Raw genomic sequence first — 19581 nt, 5'->3', positions numbered from 1 at the left:
AGCATGGACTGATGAGTTTATGAATGAGTGATGAAAATCAAGCGAGAGTAATAATATTCTGCTGCTGTTGCTGCTAAATCGCTTCAGTCGTGTCCGACTCTGTGCGACCCCATAGACGGCAGCCCACCAGGCTCCCCGGTCCCTGGGATTCTCCAGGCAAGAACACTGGAGTGGGTTGCCATTTCCTTCTCCAATGCATGAAAGTGAAAAGTGAAAATGAAGGCTCTCCGTCGTGTCCGACTCTTAGCGACCCCATGGACTGCAGCCTAACAGGCTCCTCCGTTCATGGGATATTCTAGCCCAATTCAATAACCTAAGCTATATATCAGTCAGTACCTTAGTTTCCAATTTTACACCTCCTCATGAACATTTTGAGAAAAGACAGGTTTTTCAACCGCTCTAGAAACATAAGAAGCATTGTACATTGATACCTTTCATATTTTTTTGAAAAGTAAAAGATCATTTCATTTTTCATTTTCCTACCTGTAAATGACTTTCCCTTTTGCCTCATTTAAAATAAAATTGTCCATGGTTTTGTGATCTTGTGAGAGCTTATTTGGTTTAAGCAGCTTTATAGTATTCACTCCGGGAGTTGGTGATGGACAGGGAGGCCTGGCGTGCTGCGATTCATGGGGTCGCAAAGAGTCGGACACGACTGAGCGACTGAACTGAATAGTATTTTACCCTATAGGAAAAAATTTCTTTCCCATATCTGCAAATTAAAATATCCTTTTCTAATGAGCGCCTAGAACATTAGCTTTCCCTTTCTGGATGGTTTTTATTCACTGGTAGGATCTATCTCTGAAGACGCTGTGGAAGCAGTCTGTCGGTCTCCACAGGTGTAGCCAGGAGCTGCCCTACTCGCAAGGAGGCGGGAAGATGCCTGGAGTTTCTCCTACACATTCCTAGGCCCCCGTGGCCACTTGTGCCCTTGGGACTACGCGATCGACTACCTCACTAACCCCCCATCGCGCACGCGCACTCATTGCCCCCCGCCCTAACTGCACCTGCCAGGTCATAAACCCCTTCCCACCCGCTCGAGCTCTCTCTAGGAGGCTCAGTCTTGTCTCACGTTGATTGGTCGAAGCCCAAGAGGGTGCGTCCAATCAGCAATCCCTCCTGCTCCACCAATTCCCGCTCTTCCCGCCCCCTCCCCGCCCCACCCGTCCCTCTCAGGCACCTATCTTCTTTGTGACTGGTGCGCGCCCAGGTCACTCAGTGCGCCAGGCAGAGGTGTGCCGGGGTGGGAAGGAGGGGCGGGAGGAGGACAGGGAGGGGAGGGGAGAGGAGGGGAGAGAAGGGGAGGGGAGAGAAGGGGAGGGGAGGGGGCGGGGCTCAGGTGCCGTGCGGCGCAGTCCAGGCCAGAAGCGGGAGGGGGCGAACTGCGGAGCGGGGCGGGGGCAGCGGCGAGGAGGGCGTTACGCCGGCGACGTCGGCCGCGCGAGGCTTCGCGCGTGAGCGGCGAGGGCACTGGGCCTGGCTACCGAGCTTTCCTGGTGGGCGAGCAGGTCCTCGACGTCGGCTCCTGGGGGAGCGCGGGGAGGAGGGAGGTGTCGGCGTCAGCGGTGTAGTCGACGGCGGTCCTGGCCATGGAAGAGACGCAGCCGCTTCCGCAGTCCGAGCTCCCGCTGTGCGACAGCCTCATCATCTGGGTGAGTGCGAGGGGGCGAATCGGGCCGAGGGGCCGCGGCGAGTTCCTGGGGCAGGGGGGTGCCTGGTTCTCGCACGTTAGCCTGCGGAGGAGCGACGGTCACCTGCGCCCCGGACTGCGCGTAGCCCTCCGTGTCTCCAGTCGCCCTTGACCTCGAGAGTGCCACCTGCGGGTCGCGGGGCAGGTGTGCGTAGGTGAGTGAGTGTGGGTACGTGTGTTTCTGTCTTCGCGGGCGGGAGGGGGGAGGGTAAAAGGAGCTGGGAGTGGGGGTGGGGGAGCGGGAAGAAGGACACTTGTCTTACCGCCCTGATCCTGCTCCTGACAGCTGTGGCGGGAGCCTAGCGCCCATCCGTTTACTCCTCGCTGGGCCATTTGCTCCCCCCTGCTCTGCGCCCAGGCTCTAGACTTTCTGGACCACCGACATCCTTGCCTTACGTCTGCAGAACAGCCTTCTCATAGAGACCTTTATGCTACTTGGGAGTGAAGAGCCCCCTCTGAAACCTCCCTCCCACTGCAACCACCTAGCTCTAATTTGGACGCAGGTGGCAAAGAAGTGGTTTTAGTTCATGGGTTAGTGCTTCTCCCGGACCCCAGGACATCCGTTTTTGTAGAGGCCTCTTAGAAGAGATGTTTCCACGTATATATTTCCTGCGTGGATCAGAAGATAATGTTGGGGGTGGGGCGCTCGTATTCTCTTGTTCTCACTGGTTCCCCTCCTCTTCCAATGGACAAGCATTTTCTTTAAAGAAAAAAAAAAAAAACTTGGCATTTTCGTTTGCACTTTATCCTCACTTGGTAATCCTATTAATTTATGTTGGGTTTGGACAGACAGGATCTGTCCTCAGTATTGCGATCAACAAAAGTGTCTCACCTTTTGGAAGTGCTCAGCGATCGGAGAGAGCTGGCATTTAGGTGTGGCTTCTAGTCCATATTGGGCAAGTCTGACGCTCCATGGTCCACAAGGTGCAGTCAGTGATGCTCACCCCTAAAGCAGTTTTTTAATTTTGTGTCCGGGAGTGTGTGTAGAATGGAATGTAAACAGACTAGATTAAGAGGCAGTAATTGATGAATTTCTCTCTCTCTCAATGCATGTAATTCAAAAGAAAGAAATCAGGGAATGTTTCTGGCAGTATGTGAATTCTCTTGTAAATAACCATAATGTAAAGCTACCTTTACACTTTGGAGGTAAAAAGATTTTGCTCTAAGTAAAATGCAAGCATCTGGAGTTTCTGAGTTAAAAGCAGTTAGCTGACTGTTCACCCATATTTTCACTTAAACTTAGTATGGGGTTTAAATGCCATATTTAAGGTTGTCGTGAAACAAGGCAGTTACTTCTAATGGTGTGGCTTAGTAAATTACTAATTAAAGGGTGTTTCCTAATCTGTTGCATTGTTGCTCTAAACATGTGACTTATAGTAAACTTAGTCTTCATGATGTCATTGACTTATATGAGGGTTGGTGGTGAAGTATAAGATTTTCATGAATTTTATTAAAAAATTTAAACTATTTCGTGACTATATCCATTCTTTTAATCAGTATTAATAGTGACGTTCCTACTTTGTATAAGACACTGAGGAAGAAAGATATCAAGAATAATCAAAAGAATCTTCCATTTTAATTGGTGTGGTAGGTAGATCTGTGTATTTTTTGTAATGGAAGGCAAAATTCCTTAAAAACAGTAAAATTTTTATTTTATTTTTTTTCGGCTGTGCCATTCAGCATATAGGATCTTTGTTCCCCCACCAGGGATGGGATTGAACCCATGCCTCCTGCACTGGGAGTGCAGAGTCTTAACCACTAGACCTCCAGGGAAGCCCCATGTAAAAAAATTATTTAAAACATAAGGAATGATAATAGATGACAGAGTATAATCGGTTGTTTGCTTCTCCAGTTCTCTCTCAGGCTGCTGAAACATTATGGAGAAAATGGAATTAATGTACAGACTGTTGCCTCCCAAATGCTGCTATAGACAAATCCTCCTGTTTCCATACCCAGCCCAGCTTTACTGTTAAGATTAACCATACAGTTCCTCTCATGTTTCTCTTTGCAAACCTTAATCAGTATCCTATTTGAGCCCCAATGCTTCTCTCCATCAGGAAAGTGACCTCCTCCTTATCTTTGGCTCTGGCTCTAGATCCACACCTTCGACGTTGTCTTAAACTTTGCTCTGTCATTTATCCCCTCTAGTATCTATTTTTTCCTTTCCATTAGCTCCTTCCTCACTACATGTAAACTTGATCAAATATTCCCTCTCCTAAAGAGAAAAAACAGAAAGCCATCGGTGTCTACTGAGCCACACTGTATCCCCCCACTTTCCTTCAGTCATATTTCTTTCATTTTTAAATACTCATCCTTTATACTTTTTGAACTTTTATTTACACCTCAGCCCACTGCACTGGCATTCTTTGCTCTAAGGCCTTCTCTTACTGGGTTTGGCAAACGGGAAACTTTTATTATCCTTATGTTAATTGATGATTCCTTTGTGAAATTATCTTCTGCCTTAGTTTCTTGGGTTCTTGCCTCTAGGCTTTTCTTTACTTCTTTGACTTCACTTTCACTTTTCTCTTTCATGCATTGGAGAAGGAAATGGCAACCCACTCCAGTGTTCTTGCCTGGAGAATCCAGGGACGGGGGAGCCTGGTGGGCTGCCATCTATGGGGTCGCACAGAGTCGGGCAAGACTGAAGTGACTTAGCAGCAGCAGCAGGGAACTTTGCTGATTGTCAGCCACTTCACTGTTAGTGTTAGCTTACCTCTCCAACTTTCTACAAACTGCCCTCATGCCATGCTTCTCTTTGCCCCCATGCTACATTGACTTTCTTTAGGAAGATAAGCATTTGTGTGGTTTTTTTTTGTTTGTTTTTATTTATAAATGCATCACAGCTTTTTAATTTCTCTTTGAAATATCCTTCTTCTAGTTCTTTCAGTGGCTGATTGACTTCTTACCATTCATTTCTTGGGTCTAGTGTCATGTTTCAGAGACAGTGTGACAGTGAGTGACCTACCTGTACCCTACTCATATCCCGTTGTAACCTGCTAACCCCTTTTTGTTGTGTCTGTAAACACTTAATATTTTCTGAAGTCATCTTGTTTGCACTTTAGGGACAGAGCCCTTGCCCAACCTGTTTGCTGTTCTGTCCCCAGGAACAAAAACTGACTAGGATCTCTAGTACAACATTGAATCAACGTGATGATAGTAAATATCCTAGTCTTGGTCCTCATCTCGAAAACTAATATTTCACCATTGATTATTTCACCACTAAGTACCTGGGATACATTTTTAACTGTTTCATAGAAGATTGATGCATTTCAACACATTGAAATCAGGAGAAATGAGTTTTCAAGACACAGAGAAGAACCCTTAGAAGTAATGTAAATGGTCGTCTTTGATGATAGATTGAAAGATGGTAATGGAAGACACGTTTGTCATGATACCCCTGGACTCTTAATGTGTTCCCTGCCAATCTAAGTAATGTTAATCTGCTGAGAGGAAGTTGTAGGAGATAGAAGGTAAAAAAAAAAGTTATAACGGAGGAGAGAACACAGATGGTAGTAAACCGTGTTCTTTCAGTGCTGCACATTGTTCTAGGACAGTAGAACCATCCTTAACAGAGAAGTCACCAAGAAAAGTTGGTTAGGTGAAGAGATGCCTGTTTTGGCAGTGTTTTAAAAGGTACATTTTATGATTTGAAATTCATCTTAAAATAACTAATTCTTCGAAATGTTATACTGCCACTTAGCAAAAAAATTCAGGGCTGAAAGATAAATTTGGCATCGTTTACGTGGTGGAGAGAGTTCAAGGTATGTGTGTGAAGGTGAATTTAATTCTGCCTCTTGGCTCTGTGACATTTAAAATTTTAAAGTTATTGGACTCTGATTTCACCAATAGAATTAGAGTGTTGGATATGCCCAAATTACAAAAAAAAAAAAAAAAAGCATGGTTGAATTGTTTTTATAAAGATCTTAAAACTCAAAGCGGTGATCCTCTTTCTGAAATGAGCGGCTGGAGGAAGAGAATTTGAGACCAGAGTTGACTCAAAGTTGAGTTTTTGTTGGCTTTCAGTTGTGAAAACCCCTTTTCTTTCTTGATTTCTTTGACATTTATATTGAAGCAGTTCAGGAACAGCATTTCCACATTTCTGATCATTTGCTTTATTTAAAAAATAAAGAAGACAGTAAGATGCTATTTGCCAAATAACTGTGTTTAGAGATGGAAGCCCTGTCTGTCATTTTTGGGTCACTCACAAAGAGACTTCGGCCTCTTCACCTCTATGAAGAGTAGTCTGAAAGAATACATTTTCTTTCATCCTGCTGCTTTGGCTATACTCCCCGTACTGGGCTTTATAATTTAGTCACACTTTTGGTTGTAAAGTCTTTCAGTTTAGCCAAATGAAATGACATTCTCTGTTACCTATTTTGTAACTAGTTTAAAAGCTTATAGGAAATACTTTTCATGGCTGTAAAAAGGAGAAATCGATCTTAATTTGGGTGTGGTGGGCCTTGAGGCACTCAGTGTATTTACTCCTTTTACATACTTCTTTCCTATTTTGCCTAATATTCTGTGTCTCATGAAATTGTCTTTTTAAAATCACTAATCATAACCATTTTATAGAAACTTAATGGTGTAAAGTATAAGTAGGAAGGGTTGAAAAATGGAAGCCACATTTTACCTGAAAGTATATGATTATCTTCCTTTGAAAAATGCCCTAAACCCTGGGGTTTTTCTTCCTTGTACATCCACTTGACTGCAAAATCCTTTTTACTTTGTATTTTACATATTCCATGAATTTGCTGTCCTTTCAGTCAGTATTATGGTAACTCATCTCAGCATCCCAGGTTATCACAAAGACCATTGCCGGAGCCTTCTAACTGACACAGGCATAAAGCTGTTCTCTCTCCTTCTCTGTGTCACTCTTAACTGCTCTCCACAACATACTAAAGATAAAGATGTCTCTCCCTTGTTATTCTTCAGTGATTCTTCATCACCCAGAGCAATAGTTCTAAAAAAATGAGGTGCATAACAATCACTTGGGGATTTTCTGATTCTGATACATGTTGTCTTGGACTCTACACTTTGAGAAACCCTTAGCTAATGTGCTAACAGCTGTTGAATTTGTACCATGTGCTAGACACAGATCTGAGTACACTGTGTTTGCTAATTTATTTAATTCTCACAACCATCTTGTGAGGTAGAAACTATTTTGCTGTTTCCCTATAATATAGATAATGCCCTGAAGGTTAATTCCAAGTTTCTTACCACGGCCCTTCCGAGCTCTAACCTGTGCCCCTTGGTTGTCTCCCTTGGCACTGAAATGCGTAGAAAGCCATTAATACTGAACTATGCCTTACCTAAAAACACCATTTCTTGTATTTGTACTCTATGTTGCTATTTCCTAAAGCTTCCTTCTCCTGGTCCTTTGTGTACTCAAGACCATCTATTGGAATCATCTCTAGTAAAGTCTTTCCTAGTACACACCCTAGTTTGATCAGCTGGCTCTTACACACTTCAGAACATTTTGTGCATGCTGCAGTCATGGGAGAAGAAGTGGCATCTTCTAGAGATGATTTGTGTCTTTTTCTCCTCTCCTGAATTCTCAGTTGAAGCTACTAAATGTGGAAACCCGGTAATGTTCCCTTGTAATTCCACCTTATACTGTAGTGCCCTATGTACAGTAGAAAGCTCAGGAAAGTATCTTTATCTTTGTGCTTTGAATGTAATTGTGGCTCGATTTAGTTTCTGTCAATCTTCCATGTTGTGTTAGGATAATAGAGACAGATTTCTAGAACCTCAAAATAAACAGCAACCACTAAAGGTGTTTTATGGTGATAAACTAAGGAATTAGAATTGAATAACTGAATAGTAAAGGAGATGAATAAATGTGGGAAAAGAGAATCATAGTATATTTAAGATCTTTACAGATTGAGATTGGATTTCTAGAAAATATATAATCCATTTAGCTCTATTGTAATTTGCTTTTAAATAATTCTTCTATCTTGTATTTACCTCTTAGAAAGAGCTGCTGCCATTTCACTTCTCTTCTCAAAATATACATGAATATTTAACAGAGATTTGGAAAGTTAGTAGTATCTAACACCGAACTAGATAGAAACAACTTGATGTTGAAGGTGCGCCCTGGACTGTTCATGCTCTAAGGATAACTGTTGGTAGCAGGCAGAAGTCTTGCCTAGAGCTCCGTGATAAACTAGGTAGTGTTAAACTTGACATTTGTAGCCTTTGTTTTCCTAGCAAGTGACATGAATGAAATTTTCACTTGCAGATATTAGGTTGTTTTAAAGTTCTTTTTCTGATGTTATTCTCCTAAAAATTGACAAAACAGAAAGTATGACTCTCTTGAGTTCTACATGTATTTTTCAGAAATTCTGAAGTACTTCATATATGACATCAATATATCTGAATATTTTAGGTATAATATTCCGTGGTTTTATGAAATGTTAAGTGTTTATTCTTATGAAAATACAACCCAGTTATAGAAACTTATTAGTATAGTTTCCTTTGTTTGGCAGAGTGTTCTCTCCAGTGCTCATTCATGTATATAAATTCAGTGGAGTGAGGACTATGGCATTAAAGTAACTTGCTTTATGTCATTTTAGCTGCAGACATTCAATACTGCTGCACCCTGTCAGGATGTCAAACAGCTGACCAGTGGAGTTGCCATGGCACAAGTTCTTCATCAAATGTACGTATTGTTTCAGATTCTTCCTAAAATAATTATATTGAAAGGCTACTGAAACTTGATCCTTTTTAGCGCTGACAGGCGTATGGTATCAAGGTATTCATGCATCTAGGGGACAAAAAGTTTTACCATCTGATTATTTCTTGCTTATTCATAGAGATACATCTTAATTAAATTACCAATCAGGATTCTTATCTATTCAACAGATGTTTAATTTTAAACTTGTTCTGGTCATGTTCACAAGTTACAGTTACTAGGAAAGAAGCAGGTTAAATGAGTGATGTAATTTCTTACAGTGTTTTCTCCAGTTATGCTGTTGTCATTTTAAGGTATCAATGCGTAGATATTATTGCTTTTTAGATAATTCAAACATGAAATACTGGTTTTAGAAAAAAATATTAAATTTAAAATTTATATTTGAATTAATAATAGCAATTGTATGAATCCACCAATAATGAAATATTCTATAAATGAAATTTTAGCCCAGTAAAGAGATTCTGTTTGGCTTGGGCCCATTTTAAGTAATTATACAATATCAGAAGAGCCTTAATCCATTATTTCACCATTTTTGCCAAGCATTGTAAGAGGATTATGATTATAATATCCACAGTATGAACTGTACTCTTAATAAGACAAAGAGGGCCAATGCTATAGTCATAATTTATTAATTTTCATATTGATTTTGTACTAGCTGACATTCATGATAATATATCTTCAATGAATCCTATCTCTGCTACATGGCTTTAGATGTCAGAAATTGTTTAATTATTGCCATCATTTTTGTAAAGGTTTTTTTTTTATGATTGACTCTGAAAAATGCTTTAGCAAAAAATGGGTTAGCAGAAATTCTTTACCATCTTAAAAAAACAACTTGAAACATTATCATAATCTTAGTTACGTTGAATCTTTAAAATGATCTAATTAGAATAGACAGATTTTATGGTTAACTCAAGATTAACACTTGAGCATTAAATTTAGCATGTTAACATTTTTTTTTTTTTTGGCAGTCATTCTGAAGTATGCCTTAATTCCCCGCTTTCTTAAAAATATTTCTTAATTATTTTATTTTTACCCTGATTGGCTTTCCGTTCAGTTCAGTTAAGTCACTCAGTCGTGTCCGACTCTTTGAGACTCCATGAATCGCAGCACACCAGGCCTCCCTGTCCATCACCAATTCCTGGAGCGTACCCAAACTCATATCCATCGAGTCAGTGATGCCATCCAGCCATCTCATCCTCTGTCGTCCCCTTCTCCTCCTGCCCCCAATCCCTCCCAGCATCAGAGTCTTTTCCAATGAGTCAACTCTTCGCATGAGGTGGCCAAAATACTGGAGTTTCAGCTTTAGCATCATTCCTTCCAAAGAAATCCCAGGGCTGATCTCCTTCAGAATGGACTGGTTGGATCTCCTTGCAGTCCAAGGGACTCTCAAGAGTCTTCTTCAACACCACAGTTCAAAAGCATCAGTTCTTCGGCACTCAGCTTTCTCCACAGTCCAACTCTCACATCCATACATGACCACAGGAAAAACCATAGCCTTGACTAGACGGACTTTTGTTGACAAAGTAATGTCTCTGCTTTTTAATATGCTGTGTAGGTTGGTCATAACTTTACTTCCAAGAAGTAAGTGTCTTAATTTCATGGCTGCAGTCATCATCTGCAGTGCTTTTGGAGCCCCCCAAAATAAAGTCAGCCACTGTTTCCCCATCTATTTCCCATGAAGTGATGGACCACATGCCATGATCTTCGTTTTCTGAATGTTGAGCTTTAAGCCAACTTTTTCACTCTCCTCTTTCACTTTCTTCAAGAGACGTTTTAGGTCCTCTTCACTTTCTGCCATAAGGGTGGTGTCATCTGCATATCTGAAGTTATTGATATTTCTCTTGGCAGTCTTGATTCCAGCTTGTGCTTCCTCAGCCCAGTGTTTCTCATGATGTACTCTGCATATAAGTTAAATAAGCAGGGTGACAATATACAGCCTTGATGTACTCCTTTTACTATTTGGAACCAGCCTGTTGTTCCATGTCCAGTTCTAACTATTGCTTCCTGTCTTGCATATAGATTGTCTTTAAAGTGATTTAATTGGTCCAAACTAAGAATTGGGCTTCCCGGATGGTGCCTAGTGGTAAAGAACCCATCTGCCAAAGCAGGAGATATAAGAGACACTGGTTCAGTCCCTGGGTTGGGAAGATCCCCTGGAGAAGGGAATGGCAACCCACTCCAGTATTCTTGCCTGGAGTATCCCATGGACACAGGAGCCTGGCAGGCTGCAGTCTATACAGTCAGAAAGAATTGGACACAACTGAAGCAACTTAGCATGCACACAAGAATTGTGAACATGGTCTTGTTGATTTGGGAAATTCATCATTGTTTTAATGTACAGTCTGGCCTTTTCTTATTGTTGTGGTTATTGGTGTACATATAGCTATCTTGTGGTTGGCATAGATGTAAGGCTGATGAATGTTCACTTACTTTGATATCCAAAAATGTTATTTATATGTATTGAAGCATCTTTCATAGCTTTACACCACAACATAGTAGATGAGAGCTGTTTTTACCATTATATGATTATATACATATGGCTCTTTGACCTCCTATATGCCAGTACTATACCTGATGTTTAGAGTAGGGTCAGGTCAATTTTAAACTGTATTTACATAATATGTTGGATTCTGTTGTTAGTGCTGCTGTCTCTCCAATTTTTCTTTTTTTATTCTCTCTTTTGTCTCTTACCATCTTCTAATAGCTTTTCTGTAGGAATAATATGAGTGAACCAATCAGAAAGCTTTCTTTCTTCATAAAACAAATGACAGTGACCTAAAATTGGCCCTAAACCTCTGGCTTCATTTACTTGTTTTTGCATGTACTTGCTGGGAGAAATATCAGTAACCTCAGATATGCAGATGACACCACCCTTATGGCAGAAAGTGAAGAGGAACTAAAAAGCCTATTGATGAAAGTGAAGGAGAGTGAAAAAGTTGGCTTAAAGCTCAACATTCAGAAAATGAAGATCATGGCATCTGGTCCAATCACTTCATGGGAAATAGATGGGGAAATAGTGGAAACAGTGTCAGACTTTTTTTTGGGCTCCCAAATCACTGCAGATGGTGATTGTAGCCATGAAATTAAAAGACGCTTACTCCTTGGAAGGAAAGTTATGACCAACCTAGATGGCATATTCAAAAGCACAGACATTACTTTGCCAACAAAGGTCCTTTTAGTGAAGGCTATGGTTTTTCCTGTGGTCATGTATGGATGTAAGAGTTGGGAGTTGGCTCTCAGAAAGCTGAGCGCTGAAGAATTGATGCTTTTGAACTGTGGTGTTGGGGAAGACTCTTGAGAGTCCTTTGGACTGCAAGGAGATCCAACCAGTCCATTCTAAAGGAGATCAGTCCTGAGTGTTCATTGGAAGGAATGATGCTGAAGCTGAGACTCCAATACTTTGGTCACCTCATGGGAAGAGTTGAGTCATTGGAAAAGACTGATGCTGGGAGGGATTGGGGGCAGGAAGAGAAGGAGACGACAGAGGATGAAATGGCTGGATGGCATTACCGACTCGATAGACGTGAGTTTGAGTGAACTCTGGGAATTGGTGATGGACAGGGAGGCCTGGCGAGCTGCAATTCATGGGGTCGCAAAGAGTCGGACACAACTGAGCGACTGAACTGAACTGAGATGTGTAAACCTCCTTATCCTATAAGAGCCAGTTTAAATTTATTTTTCTTTTGAACTCCCTTCCATTTTTGTAAGCTTTTTAGAAGTCTGGTTCCAGACAGTGAAATTCACAGCACATATTTTCCCTTAGTTGGGTCAGTGTATCTCATTCCTGCTTTAAAAAAAGAAAAAAAAGCAAATTTTACTTTATTTCTTTGAACACTTCAAAGCACTTTATATATGTTCCAATTTATTATGTATTTCTTTGATGGCTGTTGTGACTCACATCAAAGTTGTTACTGAAAATGAGATGGGAAAGTTTGCTTTTTTAAGGAAATAGCAAAATCTAGTGAATAATTCTTTCATTAGTTACCTGAGGCAGATACACTTCTAAATAATACAGTCTTAAAAATCAATTCCCAAAGTATATGACTTAGACATGATGAGTCATGAAATTGTTGGTAGGATTCTACACTTCTGTATTTGTTATCTTTAATCCAAATAAATAATATATATCACTTTAAAAAATGCAGAAACTTGCTATTTTAAAGACACATGGGAGAAAACCTATAACTACAACTGTATTCATTTCTTGGGATTTTCATAACAAAGTGCAACAGATTATGTGGCTTAAAACAACAAAAATATCTTCTTTAGCTTTCAGGAGGTTACAAATCCTATATCAAGGTATTAACTGGACCATGTTCCCTTCAAAACCTCTAGGTCAGGATCCTACCTTGCTGTTTCTAGTCTCTGGGTCTCCAGGCATCCCTTAGTTTGAGGTTCAGTTCACTTCAGTCGCTCAGTCGTGTCCCAACTCTTTGCGACCCCATGAATCGCAGCATGCCAGGCCTCCCTGTCCATCTCCAACTCCCAGAGTCCATTGAGTCAGTGATGCCATCCAACCATCTCATCCTCTGTCGTCCCTTCTCCTGCTCTCAAACTTTCCCAGCATCGGGGTGTTTTCCAGTGAGTCAGCTCTTCGCATCAGGTCGCCGAAGTATTGGAGTTTCAGCTTCAAGATCAGTCCTTCCAATGAACACCCAGGACTGATCTCCTTTAGGATGGCCTGGTTGGATCTCCTTGCAGTCCAAGGGACTCTCAAGAGTCTTCTCCAACACCACAGTTCAAAAGCATCAATTCTTCAGTGTTCAGCTTTCTTCACAGTCCAACTCTCACATCCATACATGACCACTGGGAAAACTATAGGCTTGAACAGATGGACCTTTGTTGACAAAGTAATGTCTCTGCTTTTTAATATGCTGTCTAGGTTGGTCATAACTTTCCTTCCAAGGAGTAAGCGTCTTTTAATTTCCTGGCTGCAGTCACCATCTGCGGTGATTTTGGAGCCCAGAAAAATAAAGTCAGCCACTGTTTCCACTGTTTCCCCATCTATTTCCCATGAAGTGATGGGACTGGATGCCATGATCTTCGTTTTCTGAATGTTGAGCTTTAAGCCAACTTTTTCACTCTCCTCTTTCACTTTCATCAAGAGGCTCTTTAGTTCTTCTTCACTTTCTGCCATAAGGGTGCTCTTTACTTTCTCCCTTTAGTAGCTATTTCTCTAAGAGGATAGTAAATTTTTCATCTTTGTATTAATCTCACTCAATGTTTTTACTCAGAGTAAGCCTCCAAATGTTGCTTAGAATATAATCTTTTATTATAGCTGACTGTTTTTAATCAGATGTTATTCTTCAAGGCCTTATTAAATACATAATAATTTGATATAGTAGCTCTTTGTCTTGGACTTCCATGCCAATTTAAGGCTTAACAAATTTAATACTAAACTTTGCTATGTACTAGTGTCACTTAGGAGAAGGAAATGGCAACCCACTCCAGTATTCTTACCTGGAGAATCTTGTGGACAGAGGAGCCTGGAGGGCTGCTGTCCATAGGGTCGCACAGAGTCGGACATGGCTGAAGCAACTTAGCATGCGTGCATGCATGCATTGGAGAAGGAAAGGGCAACCCACTCCAGTATTCTTGCCTGGAGAATCCCAGGGACAGAGGAGCCTGGTGGGCTGCCGTCTATGAAGTCGTACAGAGTCAGACATGACTCAAGTGACCTAGCAGCAGCAGCAGTGTCACTTAGGGCAAATTACTATCTTATTCTCAGTTCACTAAAGGAATAAGATTGGGGATCATAGACCCTTTACTCAGTTCAGTTCAGTCGCTCAGTCGTGTCCGACTCTTTGTGACCTCATGAATCACAGCACGCCAGGCCTCCCTGTCCATCACCAACTCCCGGAGTTCACTCAGACTCACGTCCATCGAGTCAGTGATGCCATCCAGCCATCTCATCCTCTGTCGTCCCCTCTTCCTTCTGGTCCCAATTCCTCCCAGCATCAGAGTTTTTCCAATGAGTCAACTCTTCGCATGAGGGGGCCAAAGTACTGGAGTTTCAGCTTTAGAAACATTCCCTCCAAAGAAATCCCAGGGCTGATCTCCTTCAGAATCTCCGTGCAGTCCAAGGGACCCTCAAGAGTCTTTTCCAACACCACAGTTCAAAAACATCAATTCTTCGGCACTCAGCTTTCTTCACAGTCCAACTCTCACATCCATACATGACCACTGGAAAAACCATAGCCATGACTAGACGGACCTTTGTTGGCAAAGTAATGTCTCTGCTTTTCAATATGCTATCTAGGTTGGCATAACTTTCCTTCCACGGAGTAAGCGTCTTTTAATTTCATGGCTGCAGTCACCATCTGCGGTGATTTTGGAGCCCCCAAAAATAAATTCAGCCACTGTTTCCACTGTTTCCCCATCTATTTCCCATGAAATGATGGGACCAGATTCCATGATCTTAGTTTTCTGAATGTTGAGCTTTAAGCCAACTTTTTCACTCTCCTCTTTCACTTTCATGAAGAGGCTTTTTAGTTCCTCTTCACTTTTTGCCATAAGGGTGGTGTCATCTGCATATCTGAGGTCATTGATATTTACTAAGTTATGCTATGCTAAGTCACTTCACTTGTGTCCGACTCTGTGTGACCCCATAGACGGCATCCACCAGGCTCCCCCGTCCCTGGGATTCACCAGGCAAGAACACTGGAGTGGGTTGCCATTTCCTTCTCCAGTGCATGAAAGTGAAAAGTGAAAGCGAAGTCGCTCAGTCGTGTCCGACTCTTAGCAACCCCATGGACTGCAGCCTACCAGGCCCCTCCATCCATGGGATTTTCCAGGCAAAAGTACTGGAGTTACTGTTATATTAAAATGAAGTGATATGGAAAAACATTAGGCACAATTATTGACATGTAGTAGATACATTAAATTGTTTTCTTTTTTTTCCCTTTAGGATTGGGATTTTTACATCTACCTGCTACCAGGGTGCCTAGTATGAGTTATTTAGTAAATTTTGTTAAATTGAAGATGTTACTGACTTAATTCATTTACTATGAGAAATTCCAAAAGAAACCCTCAGGAATAACAAAAAATTCAGTGGGTTCATTTTAAATAATATTTACTGTTCTTGATAAGGACAGCCTTTAAGATGGAAAATAACTTTATCTATTGATTAGATGTGGTATTTTCATGTCATAAAAACATTTTAATGTTCATTTGTATTTTTGTTGTAGTGATGTAGCTTGGTTCGATGAACCTTGGTTAAGCCGAATTAAAGAAGATACTGGTGACAACTGGAGAATAAAGGTATGCAGGATGAATGCTAGGTATACATGATCCAAACAGTGGTTCTGAAATTAGCACTAAGCTCAACTAAATCTTCTTTTTTAAACTAACTGAAGGCTGTATTTTGTTGTGTGTGTAGTTTCAGTTTTGATAGTTACATGTGTTCTTATACCATCATAATCAGACATAGAACATTTTCATTAACCGAAAACATGTACGTATTCCCCTTACTAGTTAATCCTCACTCCTAAGTTGGCCCTGGATGGCCACAGGTCTGCTTTTAGTCACTGTAGGTTTAATTTCTAGAAGGTGGAAGTCACTCAGTCTTGTCCTACTCTTTGCGGCCCCATGAACTATATCCATGTAATTCTCCAGGCCAGTATACTGGAGTGGGTAGCTTTTCCCTTCTCCAGGGGATCTTCCCAACCCAGGCCCAGAGTCTCCCATATTGCAGGCGGATTATTTACCAGCTGAGCCACAAAGGAAGCCCAAGAATGCTGCAGTGGGTAGCCTATCCCTTCTCCAGGGGATCTTCCCGACCCAGGAATTGAGCCATGTGTCTTGCATTGCAGGTGGATTCTGTACCAACTGAGCTATCAGGGAAGCCCTTAATTTCTAGAGTTCAATATAAATGGATTGAACTCTATGGACATTATGAACTCTCTGGTATTCTTTTACTCAGTGTAATATTTTATTTAGAGACTCATCAACGTTGCCTGTATTAGTTTTTTTTTTTTTTGCTGACTAGTATTTCATTACACTGATTTACTACAGTTTGCTTGGCCTGTTGATGAATCTTTGAACTGTTTTTAGTCTTTCTTCCTTAATACTGGTGATTTATGGCTTTTGTATTTTCTTTCTTGATAAATCTGGTTTGATTTTCCATTTTTTGAAATTTTTTTTTCAAAAGAGCAGCTTTTGTTTTTTGTTGATTTCCTTTCTGATCTTTATTATTTCCTTTCTTCTTTACATCTGCACTTTTTTTTTGCTTCTTAAGGTGAAAGCTTAAATGATGTTTTAAGCACTTTTCCCTAATAGTAAGCATTGCTTTAGCCACATCCACACATTTTAACATACTATGTTCTTATTTTCATTTCATTCAAAATATTTGATAATTTCCCTTGTGATTTTTCTTTTGACCCCTGAGTAGATTAGAATAAGTATTTCAGCTTCTAAATATTTGAGGATTTTCTATGTATCTTTTATTTATTAATTTATAACTTAATTCCATTTTAGTTTGAGAACATACTCTGAATTCTTTTACATTTACTGAGACTTATTTTGTGACCTAATATATAGTCTGTCTTGGTGAATATTCCATGTACACTTGAAAATAACATACATTCTGCATTTCTACAAGTATGGATTATTTCACTTCTTTGATAGTACTGTTTACATCTTTTATATCTCTATTGATTTTCTGTCTGATTATTCTGTCAGTTAAGGGAGGAGGAGTTTTCAAATCACTAATGATGAGTGTGGATTTTTCAGTTTCTCCTTTCAGATCTGCAAATATTTTAATCATGTAATTTGAATCTATGTTATATGGTTTATATACATTAGTATTTTATGTCTTGTTGATGAATGAATCTACTTACCATTATGAAATGACTTTCTTTATCCTGGTAATATTTTCTCTTTGAAAGTGTAATTTTTCCAATACTGATATAACCACTTTTGTTATGATTTTTTTTGCCTGTTGTCTTTTTCTTTAGTCTCTCTCTGTTTATATTGAAAATGCTGTGGACACCTAATAGATCTTGCTTTTTAAAAAGTCCATTAACAGTCTCTTTATTTAGTTTTTTTTTAAATAAATCATTAGCTTTCTTATATTCCTGCTATTTAAATCCTTGAACATTTTAAACTAGCAATTTTAACATCTTGTTTTCTAATTCTTTCATCTCTCATTTTTGGGCTTCTTTCTATTGACTGTGGTTTCTCCTAATTATAGTTCACATATTCCTGCTTCTTCATGTGTGTAGTAATTTTTTATTGGATGCTAGATAGTATGAATTTTATTATTGAGTGCTGGGGTTTTTTGTATTCCTTTAAAGAGTGTTGGATTTTGTTCTCATAGGCAGTTAAGATACTTGTGAATCAGTTTGATTCTTTCATGGTTTGTGGAAACGGAAGGCAGATCTAGAGTTATTTTCTCCTCTTGGACTATTTAGATTCACTAAGTTGTGACCTTTTTGAGGTCTTTATTGAAGGCTTATCTGTATTAACCTGGTCATGGTCTCTTCACTCTTACTGGTGAGAATTTCAACTGTTTCTGGCCCTGTGCAATCTTCAGGAATTGTTCAGTTTATAGTTCCCTGGATTGTTGTTTCCTTGGAAATTATTTTTGTTTAATCTCATAGAGTTTCACCCATGCACGTGCAAATTATTGTTCAGCCAAAGAGTCAAAGGAACTACTATGCAGATTTCTGGAGCTTTTTCTTTCCATAGCTCTCACCTCTTCATTTTTCTACTCTGCAAATCCCAACTACCTTGACCTTCCTGAACTTCTGATGTCTATCTTCTCAAATCCACTAGAATGTCAGGCTTTGTTTCGTTCCCACCTCCCTATCCCATGGTATGAAAATTACCTCTAGAGAGAAATCTTAGATTAGTATAGGGCTCACCTTTTTTGTTTTTCTTCTCTCAGAAATTAGAGTTCTATATTGTCTTTTGGCTAAGCTTGAAGATAATATTCCTGTTTCCTTGTTGTTACTCGTGACTAAAGGTGGGCATGCTCATAGCTAAATTTTCTAAGTTAGTACTTGAATTTTAACTTAGCCACAACTTAGTTGTGGCTCATTTTAAATAGAATCACTGTGGTTAAACTATTAAGCAGTAAAACATTTTTTCTTTAATAAAACTCTAAATAAAGCTTTGATGTTTAAAAATTACCATGTACTTGTATTTTTAGAACTCCAATATGTATTTTTGTTGTCCTTTTTATTGGGAAGTTTTTATTGTCTTTCACCTTGACATGCATTTTCTTTCATTATTAATATTAAATGATTTAATTCTTATTTTTTCTTCTGTTAGGCTAGTAATTTAAAGAAGGTACTTCAAGGAATTATGAGTTACTACAATGAGGTATGAAAATCATCTGACTATTTAAATATAAAATACTCTGTGACAATTACATTGACAATGAAAAATGACTTGCTTTTAGTTTATTACATTTTATGATGTATAATTCATAATTGAAAGATATTGTTTTTTCTCCATTTTTAGTACACTCAAATTTTGTGAATATAAAAGGGCTAAAACTTAATATATTGATTTGTAAAATAATGTGTATATGTTGCTACTCTTAAAGTTGATTATTTTCTCAAATAAAATTGCTTACATCTTTATATAATTTGATTTTATGCAATGCTATAAAGTAGATCTTATAATTAAATTGAAGTACTTCTATGTTTAAAATATTATTCTGTTTCTTTCCAGTGTAAACAGCAGCAAAATACACTATGAAATTATGCTTATGCAAGTGAATTGAGGAAGAATGCAAAATAGAAGTAGTATTAAAGTCACATTAGATATTACATTATTCAAGTACTTTGTTTTTCTTATTCAGCATTATAAGAAATTCTCTAGTAGGATTATTTGATATTGGAAGGTTAATTGCTTAATGTGTGAAAACTTTTGGTCTGGTTTTGCCATTAAAGAATTTTTTTTTAATTTTTGTACAATTGAACTTGTTTCTTCCAAGTGATTTTAGAACTAAAATTTTTCAATTCACTAATGCCTAAAACTCATTTTGAGTTTTTGTTTGTTTTTTTGTCTTTTTAATGCCAAGAATACTTTTAGTAACTTGAAGAAAACAGTCTTGGGAATTCCCTGGCAGTTCAGTGATAGAACTTGGCACTTTCACTCCCAGGGCACTGGTTCAGTCCCTGGTTGGGAAATTAAGATCCCACAAGCCGTGTGGCACAACAGAAACATAGAATGAAAGTTGTTCCGTCTC

General features: G+C 39.4%; 1 protein-coding gene across 2 annotated transcripts in view; it reads left to right on the top strand.

Annotated features, from left to right (window-relative positions):
• The first annotated feature begins 1403 nt into the window (after positions 1–1403).
• Positions 1404–19581, top strand: part of HOOK1 (hook microtubule tethering protein 1) — a 71508-nt gene continuing 53330 nt past the window's right edge. The window contains exons 1-4 of one of the 2 annotated variants that reach the window (XM_070786449.1): positions 1404–1652; positions 8263–8348; positions 15572–15644; positions 18657–18707. In XM_070786449.1, coding sequence (XP_070642550.1) covers positions 1590–1652; positions 8263–8348; positions 15572–15644; positions 18657–18707 — 273 coding nt within the window. In that variant the 5' untranslated portion in view covers positions 1404–1589. The remainder of the gene's footprint in view (positions 1653–8262; positions 8349–15571; positions 15645–18656; positions 18708–19581) is intronic. The other variant, XM_070786448.1, reaches the window with a different exon arrangement.

The sequence above is a fragment of the Bos indicus genome, chromosome 3, assembly GCF_029378745.1.
Source record: "Bos indicus isolate NIAB-ARS_2022 breed Sahiwal x Tharparkar chromosome 3, NIAB-ARS_B.indTharparkar_mat_pri_1.0, whole genome shotgun sequence".
Taxonomy (NCBI): Eukaryota; Metazoa; Chordata; class Mammalia; order Artiodactyla; family Bovidae; genus Bos; species Bos indicus.
This window is presented reverse-complemented; position numbering and strand designations above follow the sequence as displayed.